The sequence below is a fragment of the Salvelinus fontinalis genome, chromosome 4 (assembly GCF_029448725.1).
Source record: "Salvelinus fontinalis isolate EN_2023a chromosome 4, ASM2944872v1, whole genome shotgun sequence".
NCBI lineage: Eukaryota > Metazoa > Chordata > Actinopteri > Salmoniformes > Salmonidae > Salvelinus > Salvelinus fontinalis.
In genome coordinates, this window is record NC_074668.1 from 76,104,799 (window position 1) to 76,125,882 (window position 21,084).

Consider the following 21,084-nt stretch of genomic DNA (forward strand, 5'->3'; position numbering starts at 1 on the left):
CAACTCCATTGTGTCCTCCTCCCAGAGCGCTAAGAACCTTGGCGTGATCCTGGACAACACCCTGTCGTTCTCAACTAACATCAAGGCGGTGGCCCGTTCCTGTAGGTTCATGCTCTACAACATCCGCAGAGTACGACCCTGCCTCACACAGGAAGCGGCGCAGGTCCTAATCCAGGCACTTGTCATCTCCCGTCTGGATTACTGCAACTCGCTGTTGGCTGGGCTCCCTGCCTGTGCCATCAAACCCCTACAACTCATCCAGAACGCCGCAGCCCGTCTGGTGTTCAACCTTCCCAAGTTCTCTCACGTCACCCCGCTCCTCCGCTCTCTCCACTGGCTTCCAGTTGAAGCTCGCATCCGCTACAAGACCATGGTGCTTGCCTACGGAGCTGTGAGGGGAACGGCACCTCAGTACCTTCAGGCTCTGATCAGGCCCTACACCCAAACAAGGGCACTGCGTTCATCCACCTCTGGCCTGCTCGCCTCCCTACCACTGAGGAAGTACAGTTCCCGCTCAGCCCAGTCAAAACTGTTCGCTGCTCTGGCACCCCAATGGTGGAACAAACTCCCTCACGACGCCAGGACAGCGGAGTCAATCACCACCTTCCGGAGACACCTGAAACCCCACCTCTTCAAGGAATACCTAGGATAGGATAAAGCAATCCTTCTGCCCCCCCCCCCCCCCCCCCTTAAAAGATTTAGATGCACTATTGTAAAGTGGCTGCTCCACTGGATGTCATTAGGTGAATGCACCAATTTGTAAGTCGCTCTGGATAAGAGCGTCTGCTAAATGACTTAAATGTAATGTAAATGTAACATCCCAGTATTCATACCTAAATCCTTTCATAAACAACTGGACTCAATTATCAATCCTTTCATCTGGGATTATAAAACACACAGGATAGGTAAAAAACACCTCTGCAAATCCAAGATGGAAGGAGGATTGTCTCTCCCAAATTTTATATTTTATTATTGGGCCGCTAACCTCCGTGCGGTTACGTTTTTGCTGGATGACGCACGTCCGTCACCCACCTGGCTTAGTATGGAGCGTGAGGAGTGTCACCCCTTCTCTATTGGTGCTGTGATTTTGTCGCCTGTCAATCTGGAGAGGTCACTCTATCGTAACAATCCTATTTTACATTGCACAGTCCGAATCTGGAAGCAAATTAAAACCCACTTTGAGCTTAGACCAATGTCATTCATGCTCCCTGTTGCCAGGAACCCCTCCTTTGCCCCCTCCAACCTTGATAACACCTTTGAGCAATGGGGAGAGTTGGGGATAAGTACCATAGGGGATTTATATATAGAAGGGACCTTTGCTTCCTTTGAGTTGCTGAGGGAAACTTATAATCTTCCCAGAAATAACTTTTTCAGATACCTACAAATCAGAGACTATGTTAGGAAACACCTCCCAACATTTGGGAACGCTAAGCCTTCCATGTTTGACGGATGCATAAAAACATCCCCCACCTCAGACAAACTGATATCTCGTTTATATGACTCTTTTCAATCGGTTAGCACACCCTCTACAGAGGCCATTAAGGCAAAATGGGAGGAAGAACTAGGGACTGACATTTCGATGGCAGACTGGGAAGATAGCTTGGAGTATATCCACACCTGCTCCATTAACTCCAGACATCGGCTCATACAATTCAAGGTATTACACAGATTACACTATTCCAAAACCAAACTGCATAGGATATTTCCTGATACATCCCCTTTGTGTGATAAATGTCAGGCTGCACAGGGTACACTTCTCCACTGCTTTGCCCTATGCTCTAGCTTGCATGGTTACTGGTGTGGAATTTTTAGGATCCTCTCTGAAGTTCTGGAGACTTCAATTGACCCAGACCCGCTTCTGATAATCCTGGGAGTGTCTGATTCCCTAATCGGACTAACCAACCCCCAAAAACAACTCATCTCTTACAGTCTCATTTCGGCAAAAAAACTAATCTTGTTGTTCTGGAAAAAGAGGGAAGCGCCCACTACCAAATTATGGCTCAGCGAATTGGCAAACACTGTACACTTAGAAAGGATTAGATATATTCTGAACAATAAATTATTAACATTTGATCAGATCTGGCAGCCTTTCCTCTCTTACTTGGACCATTCGACGCTGTGAATTTGTACTTTTTAACGCGCTCTCCATTGTAATGTTTTAATCCACCTCTGGGCAGCATGTGCTGGCACCGCCACCCGAGCAGCGGGGAGGGGTATAAGGGGAAGGGATAAAGGGGGGGAGGGATAAAGGGGGGGAATAAGGGGGGGGTGACACCCACCCTCTTTCTTTCTACCTGTCCTTGTTTTGTATGTCTTGTTTTGTAATAATTGTTTTGTACCCAGAACTCTGGATCTTTTTATTTCTGTCTGCTCTTTTATGTTTAGTTAAAAATTGTATACCTGCCTTTCATACCTATACACCATTCCTGTGTGTGTTCAATAAAAAATATTTGAACGAGACAGATGAGGAGAGAGACGGCACTGAGCCCTATAGAGACAGATGAGGAGAGAAGGCATTCCTGCTGTCATCTATTTCCTGTTTTAGTGGACTGAGAGGACAGAGCATACGTCTTCATTTTGATCCAGCAGCACAGGGAATTGCCAGAATATCCTGACAGATCCTAACAACTGCAGTTGTTTTGGTTCATTCGGATCTTCTGCAGGCAGGGAAAGCCAAGGTATTCAGAATGTGAGCCTTGGAGTACAGCGATGGTGATTAGGCTACACTCAAACACAGCCATAGGCTCTGGTCTGTATTTATTTCTGTGCACACAACCATAAGTACACAAAGGTATACCGGAGTTTCATCTGTACATGCTTTCACTTACTACAGTCATCAACATTAAAAGGCATGTGACAAAAACAGAACATGAAAGCACATCCGTGGAGGCTCCTCAGAGGAGAAAGGGGAGGACCATCATCTTCAGTGAATTTCATAAAAAGAATGAAACATTTAAAAAGGTTCTCCTTTTTAGATAAAACTATACTAAACATATTCACATCACCAAATAATTTATTAAAACACACTTAATTGCAATGAAGGTCCACAGTAGCCTCAACAGCACTCTGTAGAGTAGCACCATTATGTAGCCGAAGGACAACAAGTTTCCGTCCTCCTCTGGGTACATTGACTTCAATATAAAACCTAGGAGGCTCTTGGTTCTCACCCCCTTCCATAGACTTACACAGTAATTATGACAACTTCCGGAGGACGTCGTCCAACCTATCAGAACTCTTGAAGCATGAACTGACATGTTGTTCACCCAATCAAAGGATCAGAGAATAAATCAAGTACTGAAAGCATAAGCTACAGCTAGCTAGCACTGCAGTGCATAAAATCTGGTAGGTAGTTGACATAAAGAGAGAGGAAGACAATAGTTAAACAGTTTTGAACAAATCAATTCTTTAAAAATGAAGGAGAAGCAAGAGAAGAGAGAGATTGTTGCATTTTTTTCAATTTCACTTAGCTTGTGAATGCAGCTAGCTAGTTTGGTCTACTCAAACACCCGGCTCAAACATATAGGGATGCTATGTTAGCTAGCTGGCTATGGCTATCCAACCCTGGAACTCTTCCATGTCAATATAAGCTTTTGGTTTTATTAATTTATTGCCACCTGGGCCCACCGGTGTAACTGCTAAAGTGCTTGCTGACTGTGCATGATTGTAGCGGGTTTACTAAACACCTTAGTTTTAGTAGCTATGTTGACTATGAGACGTTAACTAATATGGTGACAATGATATAGGCTGTGTGTAGCAGTTAGCAGTTATGATATGAAGTTTTTTTTGCATGGTCACAGACAGCTGATTCTGTAGAAAAACATTTCATAAAACTGAAGCAAACGGAACGGGGATAAACATACATCAATTTGTCCAATAGAAACTCTCGTTTGCAACTGTTGGACTAATAATTACACCCTAGATCAGCAAGATGCAAGCAAGAGTGTGCAAGGCGTTATTGAATGTGTCACTGTCACCATGATTACTCACATTTATCTCTCGACCTGTGACCTATGTTGTAAACTTTAATTCATAGGCTAGGTTGTAGCAACCTCATGATGGGAGTAGAGAGCATTTGAGTATCATGTAGTAGCCTAAACCTATCGATGGTACATTGAGCTGGGTGAATGGAATATGAATGACAGTTATCCAATACGCTGTAATAGAAATATGGCAATGCTCATAAAATATTATAATCCTCCTCCCTCAGTTTAAACTTCACCAACCACCACGGAAGCACATTAAATATTTGATGAAATTTGGACAGAATATCAGATGTCTGAAAATTACGCTATTTCTTTTAAATACCTGCTACAGCTTGATGAAAAAAAAAATCATTGACTTATTGAAAGATGCACAGCTATAAAAATACTGTTGGCTGCGCGTAAAAACACTTTTAATTGTAACATCTGGAAAGCAAATACAGTATGCTTAGAAAAAAGGAAAACTTATCAAGACAGGCATACTGATAAACCACAGCAATTAAAAACACATTTGAAAAGTGTCTCAGTTAATCCTAATGGTTCTATCAAAACAAATGTAGAGTACCCCAGGATTCTTTATAGGTCTAGGTATCAATTTTGGAAGTACTTCAGATCAGTACAGTTTCTGAATATGAGGCTTACTGCCTATACCTACATTGAGTGTACAACACATTAGTAACACCTACTCTTTCCATGACATAGACTGACCAGATGAATCCAAGTGAAAGCTATGATCCCTTATTGATGTCACCTGTTAAATCCACTTAAATCAATGTAGATGAAGAGGAGGAGACAGGTTAAAGAAGGATTTTAAAGCCTTGAGACAATGTATATATGGATTGTATATGTGTGCCATTCAGAGGGTGAATGGGTAAGACAAAATATTTAAGTGCCATTGAACGGGGTACGGTAGTAGGTGGTCTGAGTGTGTCAAGAACTGCAACGCTGCTGGGTTTTTAACGCTCAACCGTTTCCCGTGTGTATCAAGAATGGTCCACCACCCAAAGGACATCCAGCCAACTTGACACAACAGTGGGAAGCATTGGAGTCAAAATGGGCCAGCATCCCTGTGGAACACTTTCAACACCTTGTAGAGTCCATGCCCCGGTGAATTGAGGCTGTTCTGAGGGCAAAAAGGGGTGCAAGTCAATATTAGGAAGGTTTTGCTAATGTTTTGTACACTCAGTGTATCTGGAACACTTTGTAATGACAAGGAAATGGCAGTGATTGTTAAATAAATGCCCTTTAACAGGCTACTTGTGCAATGCACGAACAGTAGGCAGGTTTCAGCATGTAATTACAAAGAAGACAAGTTGAGGGCAACAAGTGAATTGGTGAACTTTCACTGTAGCAATGTCTCAGCACCTTTCTCTATGTGCAATCAGCCAATATTTACCATGTGGCACCCGTGACTACACTCTTAGAGAAAAAGGTCCTATCTAGAACCCACTTTTTTTTTCGGCTGTCCCCATAAGAGAACCCTTTGAATAACCCTTTATGAAGGACCCTTTCCACAGAGGGTTCTACATGGAACCTAAAAGAGTTCTACCTGGAACCAAAAAGAGTTATCCTATGGGGACAGCCAAAGAACCCTTTTGGAAACCTTTTTTCTAAAAGTGTAGTGATATAGGTTATATGCACAACCTACTTCACAAGTTCACAACAATGGAGAGATTTGGGTCAGAGAAGTCCAAGATGGAGCTTTGGGGAGTAAACAGAAAGGTGTTAGCCAGCTGACTTCGTGGAGATGGCAGGGTAGCCTAGCGGTTAGAGCATTGGGCTAGTAACCGAAAGGTTGCAAGTTCAAATCCCCCAGCTGACAAGGTACAAATCTGCCGTTCTGCACCTGAACAAGGCAGTTAACCCACTGTTCCTAGGCCGTCATTGAAAATAAGAATTTGTTCTTAACTGACTTGCCTAGTTAAATATAGGTTAAAAAAATATATTTTAAAAAGACTGATACTATCTCTTCACATTAAAAAACAAGCTATAGGCCTCCTGTTTCGCTCCCAGGCTATGTCACAACTGGCCGGGACAACCAACCGAGATCCCCCCCATAGGGCGGTGCACAATTGTCCCAGCTTCGTCGGGGTTGTTGGGCAGGGGGGCTTTACTTGGCAATGGGCCTCTGTTCAAAACATCAGACCAACATACATTTTTAACATCTTCAGCAAGAGCCCTGAGAAAACATTTTGTATGATCTCTTATTAATTACGTTTGGCCCAACCTTTGGCACTTTGTCTTTCCTTGTTATTATCACAATGTTATGTTCACTACAGCAAATGGAATCTGATATTGCTTTGGAGCAAAGCTCTGCAGCATTAGTAAAGATATGATCAGTACAAGTGGATGTCACAGATCCAACACTTTTGGTATGTACTCTAGCTGGTTGAGTGATAACCTGGGTCATATTACAGGCATTAGTTAGAAGTTAGAAGATTCATCTTGAGAGGACAGCTAGATGCTAACCAGTCAATGTTCAGGTCACCCTCAGGTCACCCCTCTTTGTTAACATCACACACATTATCAAGCATTGCACACATATTATGAAAATACTGACTGCTGGCACTTGGTATATGAGATTTAAGAACACTGCATACTAAACTTATATTTTCAGTAATTTATAAATGTCAAGGAAGAGATGCTCAGATGAGACCAGTGGTGTAGTGGAGGGTAAACACAAGTAAACACACTTTATTTTAGCTTGACAGTTTACTCACCTTTTGCAGAAAAATGCATTGAAAGTAGGCGTTACTTTTTTCACAGACAGGCGATCAGAGTTTATCCACCTATTTTCTCACCACTGCATCACTGGGTGTGACGTCAGCTTTGTTTGACCCACAAGGGTTAACTACCTATGCAGGAATGCACCTACCTGTCAGATATTTACATGTCATTTGAGTATTGACTTAACATTCAGCGAACGTTATGAACAAGACACAGCCTGGAATTATGACAAAAGAGAGCTAACAACTGTCATTTCAACAGGCTGTCTGTCCTCCCACCTCTGCATTCTAGTCGAGTCATGCTGCATTTACATGGTCTAAATCCCAAAAAGCACCCTATTCCCTACATAGTGCACTACTTTTGACCAGAGCCTTATGGGTCCTGGTCTAACGTAGTTCACTATAGGAAATAGGGTGCCATATGGGGAATGACAGCAGGCAGATTTACACCCACTCTGCCCCCCACCCAGGGGTCCACAGACAACCAGAAGTGAACTGCAGGTTAACCCTGACCCTGCATGACTGAGGCTCATACATAATGCATACAGTATTCTGTTTGAACTACAGGACACGAGGTGGAAAAACAGATAGATTGATGGAAAACACTCAACATCAAAGGAGATTAGTTCCTTGTCTTACCTACATTTGGGATGTGCACTAGATAAACACTGATTGAGCAAGTAATATTGTTCCACAGTAGTTACAAGGAATACAAATAACTATCCTGTGATATGATCTCTCTGAATCAGGAGTAAAAAATAAACAGGCCTATCTATCAACAACAATGTTCAAGGTATATGTTTATTCTCGTCAGGTTCCTCAGAACCAGTTACAGTTAGATCCCCAGACAGAAGGCAACATTTTTTCTAAGACATTTACTCTTTCCCAAACTGTCTACATGACTTACAGTATCTGCCATCCAAACCACTAACTCATACCTGTCCTGTTGTGTCTTAGCCATACCATATTCTACAGCAAAGGGCATATCCATTATGGGGGGAAATCATGAGGCTAGATAATATCAGCTACTACATGTCCAGTTTCTATGTCCTTACTATACCATTAGATCACAAACTATGCTTGCTTGTTGAGGAGGCAAGTCCGTGTGTGTTCCTGAGACAGTTTGGGGTGGAACAGAAGAGCTCTTTGTTTTCAACATGTCCTTGAATGGGAAAACTCATGGTTAAAAAGTAAGCCCTTTATCGGGTAACCGAAACACACAAATACTATACAAAGCTACTCCCGCTAGTTTGTGTGTATGTGCTCGCATGTGGGTGTGCGTGTGTGTGACGTGCATGGGCTGTGGAATGTTTCATCTCATAGTGAAGCCATTAGGTCCATGGCCTTGTCAGCCTTGACAGGTCAACAGGCCCACAGGCCAGCCCATCACATAGAGGAATGTGCTAATATTTGTCCTGTCCATCAGGCCTGGTATTCAACACATTAGACTATGTTTTAAAGGGTGGATGAACAGGAGAGGGGCGGGAGCTCGGAGCACCTGGCTTCAATGATAAGAGCTTCTTTATCATCCAACAAAGATTCTCAGACACTCAACTATGCATCTTTGCTCATCAACACCTGGCAGTTACATACCGAATATGAGATGTCAATGTGATTTGGTGAACACAGCACTTTTCATGGTTTGGGCTGTGATGATAACAGTAAGTTGTTATTTAGTGTTTGTCATCACAATGGATGAACTTAAATGAACCTCTGGAGGAGTAGCCTTGGCTTGGTGTAATTTCTATCCAGCACCACCACGTCTCTGGTGGAAATCAAGTAATAACAACAGACACAATGGCTTCCAGAAATAGAAGCATTGTTCTAATTTTGTTCTCCAGTCTGCTACGACACCTCTGTCTCGGCCTCTCTGGCAGACATGTCCTCCCGACCATTTCTGCTGATCAGCATACTCCAAGGTTTTCAAACTACTGTTGAGCTGAGCTCACTTACAGCCATGAGCCAGCCAGGGAAAGCAGAGTAAAACCTCTGAAAATTATTTCCAGACGTCACAACTCACCAGAGGACATGAGGAGTGTATGGGCCCATGTATCCACAGGCATTATTTTTCATCTTCAAAAGACCATTTCATTTTTCTCCCGTGCGTTCTCAGCGAGGAAAGAGGTTTTGGGACTGCTGTTGGAAGTCCGAAATCAGATGTGAGTCTGGAGGTTGAATTACTGGGTAAATACCATGGTAGAGGGGAAGGAGGAGCCACTCCAGACACTCAGTCCCTAGCATAACATCATATGGTCCTCGTAAACCTTTTACATGGAGGAGACACATTGGAACTGTTCATGTGGTGTATGTGCCTGTCGTCATGGACCAAGCATGTGTTTAGGTTGAGGAGAATGACTATGAATAACGTCTCCATTAACATGAAAGCATTATAAAAGACCTTCCACCTGGATGAGAACTCCATTCCTAATTAACAGTCCATACAAATCTCCTCTCTGCCTCGCTCTAACACATAGGCCGCAAGAGGCTGGCTTTTGTCTCCTTTTAACTTTCAGTGCCAAATTTTCTAAAGAATGGTCCAGTGGACATCTTTTCGTCGAGTGGGCGGCTGTTTGCTGAGCACTGTCGGGCCCCTTAAATATCCATCCCACAGAGCTCCATTCGCCTCTTTATGGGCAGGGGCACCCCAGGTTGACACTGTTCATGGCAGCTGCACACTCCCTACACAATAACCACAAGTCCCTGCCACCGTAGCTCTCTGACTCAATGCGCCAGATGGAACCAATTCTTTTAGTCTTTTTCATTCCTCTTTTCTCTCCATCGTTCAGCTGTTTACAGTTCCCTTTTATCTTCAAGGCAATACTAATGGCAGATATGCCCTTTTTGGAAAGCTGGGGAAAAGTGTTCTGGGCAACCTGGATATGAGCATGCACAGCTGTCGGAGCAGGCATGTGGAAAACAGGCTTATATCCATTTGAGCTGCTGCAGGGACCTGGGATGTAGGATATATGTCACTGGGCTGACTTCTGACACACAGGCTTTAAGTTCCAATGAAAGAAGGAAAGGAGGACAAGACATTTTGTGTGCCCCTACTGCCTTACGACTGTTCTCCCTTACTCTGATATGGAAGAGGGTTAATTTATGGATCATGAATCTGAGGGATGAGAGGGGATCTGACTGAACCCTTATGACTGCCTACACTCCGTGGCCAGCTTATTAAGTACACCACCCCATTCACAAAAACAGTTCACTCCTACTGACAGTGAGTCACGTGGCCATGGCTTGCTATACAAAGCAGGCAGACAGGAATCGAGGCATTCAGTTACCGATCGATTGAATGTTAGAATGGGAAAAACTGATGACCTAAGCAACTTTGTGCGTGGTATGATCGTCGGTACCAGGTGCGTTGGCTCCAGTATCTCAGAAATGGCCGGCCTCCTGGGCTTTTCACGCACGACAGTGTCTAGGGTTTACCGATAATTGTGCAACAAACCAAAAACATCCAGTCAGCGGCAGTCCTGTGGGCAATAACAACTTGTTGATGAGAGGTGGAAGGGGAATGGCAAGAATTGTGCACGCTAACAGGCACGCTACAAACAGGCAAATAACGATGCAGTACAATAGTGGTGTGCAGAACGGCATCTCGGGAGTGAACAACTCGTCAGTCCTTGTCACAGATGGGCTATTGCAGCAGACGACCACACCAGGTTCCACTCCTATCAGCTAAAAACAAGAAGAAGCGGCTCCAGTGGACACGTGATCAACAACACTGGACAATTAAAGAGTGGAAAAACATTGCCTGGTCCGAAGAATCCCGATTCCAGTTGCGTCATGCTGATGGCAGAGTCAGGATTTGGCGTAAGTCCATGACCCCATCCTACCTGGTGTCAACAGTACAGGCTGTTGGTGATGGTGTAATGATGTGGGGAATGTTTTCCTAGCACACGTTAGGTCCCTTGATACCATTTGAGCAATGTTTCCATGCCATGAAGAATTCAGGCTGTTCTGGAGGCAAAGGGGGTCCGACCCAGTACTAGATACCTAATAAACAGGCCACTGAGTGTATATCCTATGTAAAAGATAGATGGATTACAGAAATGTGTAAGGTGAGCTATCAAAGGAGAAGTAGAGAAAATACATCTGAATATCATTCCTTTTAAGGCACCTTTGCATGATCAAAACAGGAAGATATAATGTATAGTAAGGCAAATGGTATGTAATCCAGGGTGAGATAGTGACTACACGTCAAGGTGGAGCCTGAGTGCCAGCCTCCCAGCACTTACTTCTGGTCACAGGCAGTTTAACTTACTAATAGCCTTTACATGGCAAGTGAGCCTGAAAGAATGCCATGCCCAAACCATTTTGAATATGCCTTGGACAGGTTTAAGAATGGATATGAAAGGTTGTGCAAACACTCAGTATTTGTAATAACAAACTCCAAAGAGAGAATGAGATTGGTGATATTTGAAAAGGGACAGCATTCCCCATCTGCTTGAACAGAGGGAGTAGATTGCACTACACACAAAAGTAAATCAAAGGTCTCCGTCATTCAAAACAAAAACAAGAAGTAACAGGAAGTGACAGCCTACTGTACAGGATCTTAGTTACAAAGGCTGGGTGGTGAGCAGAAAGGATAACACAGAATACCTTTTTTATAGTACTACTGATATTAATTAGTGCATTGTTGGGAAAGAGCTTGCAAGAAAAGGCTTTTCACTGTACTTGTGCACTTGACAATAAAAATGTTAAACTTGAATCACTCCGTAATGTGTATTGTGCGACAATTTTTGCCAAGTTACGAGCTAATCTTAGCTACATGACTACCTAGGATCCATACACTGGTTGAACTACCATGCTTCCATTCCAAAACCATAGATGGCCCTATGTCTTGCCATCTTTATTCCTGCTATGGACCTAAAATGCAAATGGCTGAGATGAAATGGAGTAGAAAAGGGAGGACCGGGAGGAAGATGCGGCACATTGAAGGCACTGCATAAAAGTGATGCACCATTAACCTTTAACAAGGCTATGAAAAAAGAACTGACATACCTTCTGACACTTGTGGGGCAGACTTGTGGCTGGATTATCCACTGCTGCATGTATAGCCTAGACCCAGTCAAATTATGAGGTTTAACTGTGACATCCAATACAGTCATTCTCTGTGGGCTATATTCCACTCAGATCCTGGTCACAGTGTATCACATGATTTCCCCATGAATCTTAAACCACTGAGGGATCAACACAGACCTACAACTCATCATCAAGGTTGGCAAACTGACATTGAATTCCAACAGCTTTAACAGGATAGTGATCATTGTCTCCTGACCCCTCCTGTCTCAGCCTCCAGTATTTATGCCGCAGTAGTTTATGTGTCGGAGGGCAAGGGTCAGTTTGTTATATCTGGAGTACTTCTCCTGTCTTATCCGGTGTCCTGTGTGAATTTAAGTATGCTCTCTCTAATTCTCTCTTTCTCTCTTTCTTTCTCTCTCTCGGAGGACCTGAGCCCTAGGACCATGCCTCAGGACTACCTGGCATGATGACTCCTTGCTGTCCCCAGTCCACCTGGCCGTACTGCTGCTCCAGTTTCAACTGTTCTGCCTGCGGCTATGGAACCCTGACCTGTTCACCGGACGTGCTACCTGTCCCAGACCTGCTGTTTTCAACTCTCTAGAGACAGCAGGAGCGGTAGAGATACTCTTAATGATCGGCTATGAAAAGCCAACTGACATTTACTCCTGAGGTGCTGACTTGCTGCACCCTCGACAACTACTGTGATTATTATTATTTGACCATGCTGGTCATTTATGAACATTTGAACATCTTGGCCATGTTCTGTTATAATCTCCACCCGGCACAGCCAGAAGAGGACTGGCCACCCCTCATAGCCTGGTTCCTCTCTAGGTTTCTTCCTAGGTTTTGGCCTTTCTAGGGAGTTTTTCCTAGCCACCGTGCTTCTACACCTGCATTGCTTGCTGTTTGGGGTTTTAGGATGGGTTTCTGTACAGCACTTTGAGATATCAGCTGATGTAAGAAGGGTTATATAAATCAAATTGATTTGATTTGATATATGGCTTATAGGCTAATAGTATGCCCAGCATGCCATTTAGATACCAGTAAATAAAATTGTGAAAAGGCACCCTAAAGCTGTGTGGCTCCACTAGACAATGGGTTTCTATTATGGGTGATGTGTGGGCACTGGGCATAGCAGCATACATATAGCCTACCAGTCTTACCCAATAACTGTGTGTGTGTGTGTATAATATCATACACATTGTCTGATAATGCCAGCCTAAAAAGCATCTGGTGACATCCCACCCTCGCCCCTGTTATGCAAGCCCTGGCCAGAGAACAGAGGGGCCTCCCAATCTTGCTGCTGACAATCCAGTCCAGTGAGAAGGAAAGGTCATTGTTAGACATGCACAATAGACAGTCTGTTCGGGAAATGTTCAAGAAAAAGAGCTTGCAGCTGCAGGGTCTGCCTAGTCGCAGTGATAGTGATAGCAGGAGGTACCCCTGGGGGAAAAAGGTCTGGCTAAACTGAATCTAACAGAGAGATGCCCCTCAGAGAGAAAAAAATATGATCCACATTAGAGGACATAATAGGCTATGATTATGGATATTCTCACTCAACAGCATTAGTAAATCTGAGGCGGATGTAATCTCAGAACGTTTGTAGCTAAATTATCCGTAACTCTCAAGAACCCAAGGAGGCCCAAGTGAGTTTACAGTCCCTCTTTTGAATTGAAAAAATGATCTCGTACTCCACAATGTAAACTTTAGTTTGGCATAATTTATTTAGCCTCAACTCACTCAGTCCGATTTAATTTAATTATTTTGTCATTCACATTATCTACTTGAAAGAGCTCAAGTGGGGATGTAACGCTAACAACAAGGATAACGTTAACGTGGTACATCCCCAAAACTGTTACGTTACCAAATACGGTAAAATCACTAAAATCACTTCAGCGAAATATTTATTGTAGGCTATACTTTAGGTTTGTCAATTGATACAGTCGCATATAACCACGAGATGAATTTGCGCTTTCCGAACTCTGTCTGTACAGCATTCGGATACTTATGCGGCAACTAGCTCGTTAACCTCGTTAACCCTTTATAAACTATCCCCAATCATGTAAAAAAAAAAAAAAAAAAAATCAAATGACGACCAGCTTTACCTCAGAGTAGCGCCTCATTTCCACAGCCATTTTTCCCCGCAAAAAGGCCAGCAAATATCAATCACGTTAGATAAATTGTAGCAAAAAAATAAAACGTTTCGTTTTGCCGGATAGCTGCAGCTTTCCCACTGAACTACGAGTCATGTCTTTCCAACCAAATCCCTCCCTCTTTGAGAACTCCTCTGGAGAGGCGAGGGCTGGGCTAGTTTCCATGGAGATGGGTTGTTTGCCCCCCCACTTCAATGGTTCTGGCCCCTTTCCTCTATCCCACACATAAGCTTGCAGCAGTTCTTTGTCTATTCAACAGTATATTTCATAGGAATGACCAAGAGAGTCAGATAGGCTCTGGAATTATCCTCAGGACATCATTATCATGTGGTCCACATTCCATTTGGATCTTTTTGACACTCTCTTCCTAGCCTTCTAACAGCATATAAAGAGAGTGACAGTTGGGAGTGCACAAGACAACGCTAGAGTGGTCTCAAATACACACATGCCAGAGGGGTAAGAAAGTCTTCGAGTTGGAAACTAAAGTCAACAAGTGACTATTACAACATATAAAGTGTACAGCATGATGAGCCAGTACAGTATATTCCCACATTTGGAGAGAGAAATGTATTAATCAATAACAGCTACGAGAGAACACTATGTTTAGTTATGGAATGGATAACTACTCAACTCAGCGCGGATATTCTCTCAGGGAAACAATTAGAGAAGATTTCTGTGTAATTGTATGGTTTTGGTGTATCCAACTATTTATAACACAAACTAGCAAAATCACAATGTAACAAGAACATAATCAATAGGCCTACACACGTTTCAACTACAGAATGGTACTCAGAGATGGAGAATGAATCCGCTATTTATCCAGGAGATAGATAAGATGTCAAAACACATCTCAGAAGATAAAGTCAAGGTTGAACCTTTAAAGACCTGTGTCAATTAGTGAAATCGTGTAATTATGAACAGCCTCAAGGGCTTGATGATGAGGCTATCTCCAGAGGGAAGGGTTTGTCAAAGACATAATTTCAGGTCAAACTGAATGACGAACACACAGCTAATGAGTTGGAAGACAGTTGCCATGATTAGTCCCAACAGTCATACATATCTTTAAAATTAGGAGTATAGACTGTTATCAATTAACATAATACTTAACAAAAAACAAGTTAACAAAACACTTATTTGACAAAACTATTAACAAGATCCATTAAATGTTTTTTTGACATTACTGTATATGTAATTATACTAGGACATTATACTGGTTGGAGACATATCCCAAAGTAATAATTCAGATATTCAAAACAGTGAACACATGTTCACTGAGGACAGTTGCCAGAATCCATGTACATATTAGCAGATGTGATTCCTTGTTGTTGGACTGCAGTGTGGATCCTGTCGCTCTCTGGTTGGTTTTATATAAGTGGGCTCTAGACAGGCTTAAACCTCATGCTCTGCTCTCCAACATTAAGCTTCCCAGAGCACACATGCATGTTGAGAAACAACACTGCAGTCTTAGTCCAGACAAAACAATACCCAAGGGGGAGGATGCCTGCTATGATGATCACCATACCCAAAGTTGTGTCTGTTTTTCACTTTCTTAAGTGTAGGTTACCTCCAAGCAAAACAGCCTTTACATTGTTACATTGTTGTAATTGTTGAGATTTTTGTTCTTTGTCATCAAAGAAAAATTTGGTCGGTAAACAATATGTATATGGTCTGTAAACAATATGTGCCCTACCTTTACGCTACTGATTTCTGGAACATTTTCGATGCACTTAAGAAAAACATGAAAAAATACAAAACAAGCCACATGAATTCAAAGTATTGGAAACATGCATGAGTCAACACACGAGTCCACTCAACCTTGCTCTGGTTAAGGGAACAGCTATTGGGCCACAGCAGAATTTGAAAAAGAACTGAACATTTCTATCCAAAACAATTGGCACGAAGTCTACAATCAAAAATCAATGTCCCCTTTCACAGGAAAGGATGCAGAAGACTGAAAATGGTAATTATAAAGCCTGTCTTTCATATCTACTCTATAATGCAATGCCTAATCATCACAAACAAATGTCAGTTTACAGCTTACCCATAAACCAATTCTCTCATCAAACCCTCTGAGCATCAGCAGGAGAAAAATAGATGGGGGAGAGATCAAATCTAAAGCCATTCCACTGGGCACAGACATCAGTTCAATATCTAGTTTTGATTTACATTTGGTTGAGTTGTCAACTAATGTGAATTCTGCGTGAAATCAACAAAAAATGGTGCTATGTCATTAGATTTAGGTTCAAAGTTGGGTAAAAAATAGACGAAATTCCCTTAAATTGATAACTTTTTTCAAATCCAAATTTTGTTGAAATTATGTGGAAACAACATTGATTCAAAATGTGGAGTCGATCTACCTGTCATGAATAGAATCCACACCACAGTTCTACCAAGTCTCCAACTACAGTATGTATCATATATTTTACTCACAGTGTGCACTATTTCATACAGCCCCCCCCCCCAGAGCATCCTTTCATTCTACTGACTGAGGAACGGAGGAAGTCGTAAGATGCAGACATCCGACTCATGTCCCATAACATGTCTCCAGGAAGTCCACAGCTTTGTCAGTATGTCATTGTACTCTAAGATCTAACTATACTGAACAAAAATATAAACGCAACATGTAAAAATGTCTAAGATTTTACTGAGTTACAGTTCATATAAAGAAATCAGTCAATTGAAATACATTCATTAGGCCCTAATCTATGGATTTCACATGACTGTGAATACAGATATGCATCTGTTGGTCACAGATACCTTTAAAAACAAATGTGCATCACAATGGGCCTCAGGATCTCGTCACGGTATCTCTGTGCATTCAAGTTGCCATCGATAAAATGCAATTGTGTTCGTTGTCCGTGGCTTATGCATGCCCATACCATAACCCCACCACCATGGGGCACTCTGTTCATAACGTTGACATCAGCAAACCGCTCGCTCACACGACGCCATACACGTGGTCTGTGGTTGTGAGGCCAGTTGGATGTACTGCCAAATTATCTTAAATGATGTTGAAGGTGGCTTATGATAAAGAAATGAACATTCAATTATTTGGCAACAGCTCATGTAGACATTCCTGCAGTCAGCATTCCAATTGCACACTCCCTCAAAACATGAGACATCTATGGCATTGTGTTGTGTGACAAAACTGCACATTTTTGAGTGGACTTTCATTGTCCCTAGCACAAGGTGCACCTGTGTAATGATCATGCTGTTTAATCAACTTCTTGATATGCCACACCTGTCAGGTGGATAGATTATCTTGGCAAAAGGAGAAATGCTCACTAACAGAGATTTAAGAAATTTGTGCCCAAAATTTGAGAGAAATAAGCTTTTTGTGTGTATCGAACATTTCTGGGATCTTTTATTTCAGCTCATGAAACATGGGACCAACACGTTACATGTTGCGTTTATATTTTTGTTCAGTGTAGTTGTCTCTCAGACATGTCAAAGCCTCATAAAGTATAAAGAGTACTGAGTGGACTCTTGACAGCTTTGTGCTTCAAATTAGCAGAGGTACTAGTGCTGTTTCATACTGGGAAAGGCTGGCTCCAGTAGCATGGATGCACAACGAAGAACAACCTCCTGGAATCCGCTGTGGTGTCGAGAAGTCTGGTCTTCAGGGTTTCTTCTGTACAATGAAAGCAATACATTACGCTGCTTCTCTGTGAGTGTAACATGAGAAAATCAAATACAGTCCAATCATAAATAAGCACTACTTAAAGAGAGACTGTTATTGTTTGTATAGGGCTACTTTCACAAAAGAATGCAACCTTTTTCAATGCTCCGGCTCAGGAATTTGTCCACACAGTTTTGATGGCATAAATCTGTTTTAAAATCATCTCCCTGAGGTCTACAACTCTCCACCTTTTACACCTGCTAAAACCATTCAGGCAAAGGGAAAAAACATACGACCAGGCCAGTGTTTTTTGGACTCGTTACAGGTCCAATGTACCTTGCGTAGGATCCATCGGTCAAGTTCAGTGAATCCACAAAAGCCTCCGAAATTTGACAGTAACCCTCTCCAGTACACTGTTGAGCTTTCACCACACCCTTACCACAAAATATTCCTGTGAGAGCCTCTCCTCTGGCATCTGGAGATTTTAAATAGCCAAGGGCCAGCGGGTCAAGGGAGTTATGGAAATGAGGATGGGCCAGTCGCATACGAAAGCCTCCAAGCAGCCTAACAGCATAGGGTCTGATTGAATCGCAAGTCTAAACTGCTTGTTTTAACATAAAGAGTTTTTTTTTAGGAACAACATATTCAATTTCAAGACAGGTCATGAGGCACCCTTTAAACTTCAGCAGTCGAGTCCTCTCATGTTGATGATGTCTATCCAATACTACTGCCCTAAGGCCTACAGCAATGAAGAGATGACAAGACTCACACTATATATACTTCCTCTGCACCTAAAGTACCAATTTGCATCAAAATAAGCTTCAGGGCCTGTAGACTTTTCAGTGGTTCATCTAGTATCATAATGTAATCGCATCCATCTTATTTTATCCCTTAGCATCATAGGGCAATAATATGATTCGATCTCATTCTGTTGCTGAGAAATATCTCAAAATGGACAAAAAGCTGAACTTTTTGTTGTCACAAGGAAAGCTACTAGAGGCATGTAAGCTATTCTGTGTGTGTTAGTTATGCATACTTGTAATAGGTGCTACAGCCTCAGGCATCACTATGGCCCCTTTTGACTGTTCTCTTCATATGGAGTCCATTTGGAATCTGTGACCCATGGAGAACGCTGTTACCAAAGGCTGCCATGAGACTTTTAAAAGATCTGCCACTGCTGTCCCCATGTACAAATAATACACATCTCCACAGATCTAAAGTCACTACCGCACATGGGATTTATTTTTAATTTTTAAAAACACGTTTTGCAGTACTGTTGGAATTAGGCAAACACTTCAGGACACGATCCTGTGCCGTATTTGTTATCAGGGAGGAAATTGACAGCCTCCAGTCACATTAGCCTTCATCCTGATTAGTTCAATGTGTTAATGGTATTATAGCTGTCAGCCTCACATACTGAAAGTAGAGGAATGTCCTGCACATTGTCTTAATTCTTGCTCCAGATGCTTTTTTAAAGGCCCAGTGCAGTCAACATTTAGTTAAATCTGTGTTTTGTATCATATTGTATAACAGCTGATTAAACTAATACTGCAAAAGTGTGAAAACATTTGATCAGTGTTATTTCCTGATAATTGGTGGTTGAAAATGCAATCTACACAGGACCTTCTAAACAGCCTGTTTGCATGGGTGAGAGTTTTGGCTTACCTGGTGTCATCACCAGGCGGTAAATTACTTAATAGACCAATAACAAAGAGAGTTCCAAACCTCTCTGCCAATAACAGCTAGTTTTAAGTTTTCCCTTCCCCACTCAGACCACTCCCAGACAGTCCAAGCAAAATTCTAGCTCGATAATTTTTTTGATAAAAACTATTTTTGCCCATTTTAATGGAAAAATATTACAGTAAGGTACTTAATTGTTACTCAGAAATGATTTGATATTGATATAAAAACAGCTCCATTGGGCCTTTAAGAATTACAGGATAAACACATGCATGGAAGTAGTTATTCTCCCTTATGAAAGAGATTTCTATTCTGAGAATGGGCCCCTCCTTAACCACAGTATTTACTCAAGAGATGTCTAATAATTCATATTCTAAACATAGGAAATCATTGTACTGTTATAGACAGGAATAAATCATACCAAATAACCCATCATCAATTTCAAGCACAGAGAGTAACTGCTCAACAAGGACCTACCTATACACTCTATTATCTTGCATTTCAGTGGCATTGAAAGGTTTTTCCAGACAGCAGCCATAATGTTAGTCTGACCATGGTCAGGCAGACCTTGGGAAGGTTCTGACTGAAGCTTCTCCTGCAGGGATGCAGCCTCTATGAGCCTTGAAACGATTCCCACTGTCTTACACTGAGGCACTGAAGAGGGGATTGAGGAGACAGACCCTCTCCGTCTGTCATTAACCAAAGAGGGACAGATAAGAGCCTGGCCCTTAAAACACAGGATGGGTCCTATTAAAAGGAAGTACCTTGGAGTATTGTTTTTGCCTAAACATGCAATAATTCAGATTGAAAGAGTTTCAGGTGAAAGAGTAGTTCTAATACTTTTACTTTCGTCTAGAAGCCTGCATTCCCCCACGCATGAAGCAACATTTTAATACTTCAATAAAAGCATACTGCAAAGAAAGAATTTTTTTTTTCCCATATTGACTGATATTCAAATGGTAAGAATGGTACAAAAGATTCATATATTATTTCAGTTAAGATGCCAGATTGGGTACTTAGGGTAGTTCCTATAAAAGGCCTTAAGGCGCCCCCTAATTTATGTTCACAGTACAGCACTTGATTTTGAGGTTACTGTATTGAATAAAACAATTTTGGGGAAACTGTTGTTGGTCATAGGTTATTAATTCAAACCAGCAAGTCACTCTCATAAAAAAATCTCAACCTTTATGTGGCAATTTTTTATGCTTTTCTGCATTATTGCCCACGCAAGTTTCATAAAACAGAAAATGCAAGAATCAGTTTCATAAAACAGTTAGTGCATTATATTAAGTTAAAACTACAATATATGGATTTACTGTATGAACAAATTAAACGGAAAACGCTCCTTACCGTATCCTTTATGCACTTATTGGAGTATTTTTCAACAATCCATTCTTTGACAACGCAAATGTAGCTCTCTTGCCGAGTATCCTTAAATCTGAATTTTCTGCACCGAGTGTAGCCTACTTTCTTTCTGGATAACGGACTGCATGCATACAAAAAAATAAAAGGGGAGAACAGGAAACGATGACGGCAGCTCTGCAAAAGTAATTGAAAAGTAAATAAATGATCACTATTGTCTTATATATCAACATACTGTCATTAGCGATAAATTCATTTTTGCAAACTTATCCTGTAATTTTACTCCGTGTTCTATTGTTCAATGGTGAACTTGCGAAATAGCCTGATTATTTTCGTTCAGATTTCGTTTCCTCTGGGCTAGATTATGAATAATGGATTTTTAATGCATTAATACAATTTAAATGCATTGGTTATTGAAATTTCTCATCAGTTGTAGCCCTGTACTAAAATGATCATATTGATAGAACTCCGATGGTATAGTATAAATGCCATTTTGTGCGCCTATCATTGTCTGCATTAGTGCAATGTGTTTTTGT

The 21,084-nt window shown here is 41.8% G+C and overlaps 1 protein-coding gene across 5 annotated transcripts in view; it reads right to left on the bottom strand.

Annotated features, from left to right (window-relative positions):
* The window catches only part of LOC129854416 (DENN domain-containing protein 2B-like), an 88,422-nt gene extending 67,401 nt beyond the window's left edge, over positions 1-21,021 (bottom strand). The window contains exon 1 of one of the 5 annotated variants that reach the window (XM_055921451.1): positions 20,537-21,021. Coding sequence is in view for 3 of the 5 variants with exons in the window: in XM_055921448.1 (XP_055777423.1) it covers positions 8,727-8,779 (53 nt within the window). In the remaining 2 variants the exon portion in view is untranslated. Of the gene's footprint in view, positions 1-8,726; positions 8,864-13,839; positions 14,019-20,536 lie in introns of those variants that run through there. The other 4 variants (XM_055921450.1, XM_055921448.1, XM_055921449.1 and 1 more) reach the window with 4 other exon arrangements.
* Between the last annotated feature and the right edge of the window lie 63 nt (positions 21,022-21,084).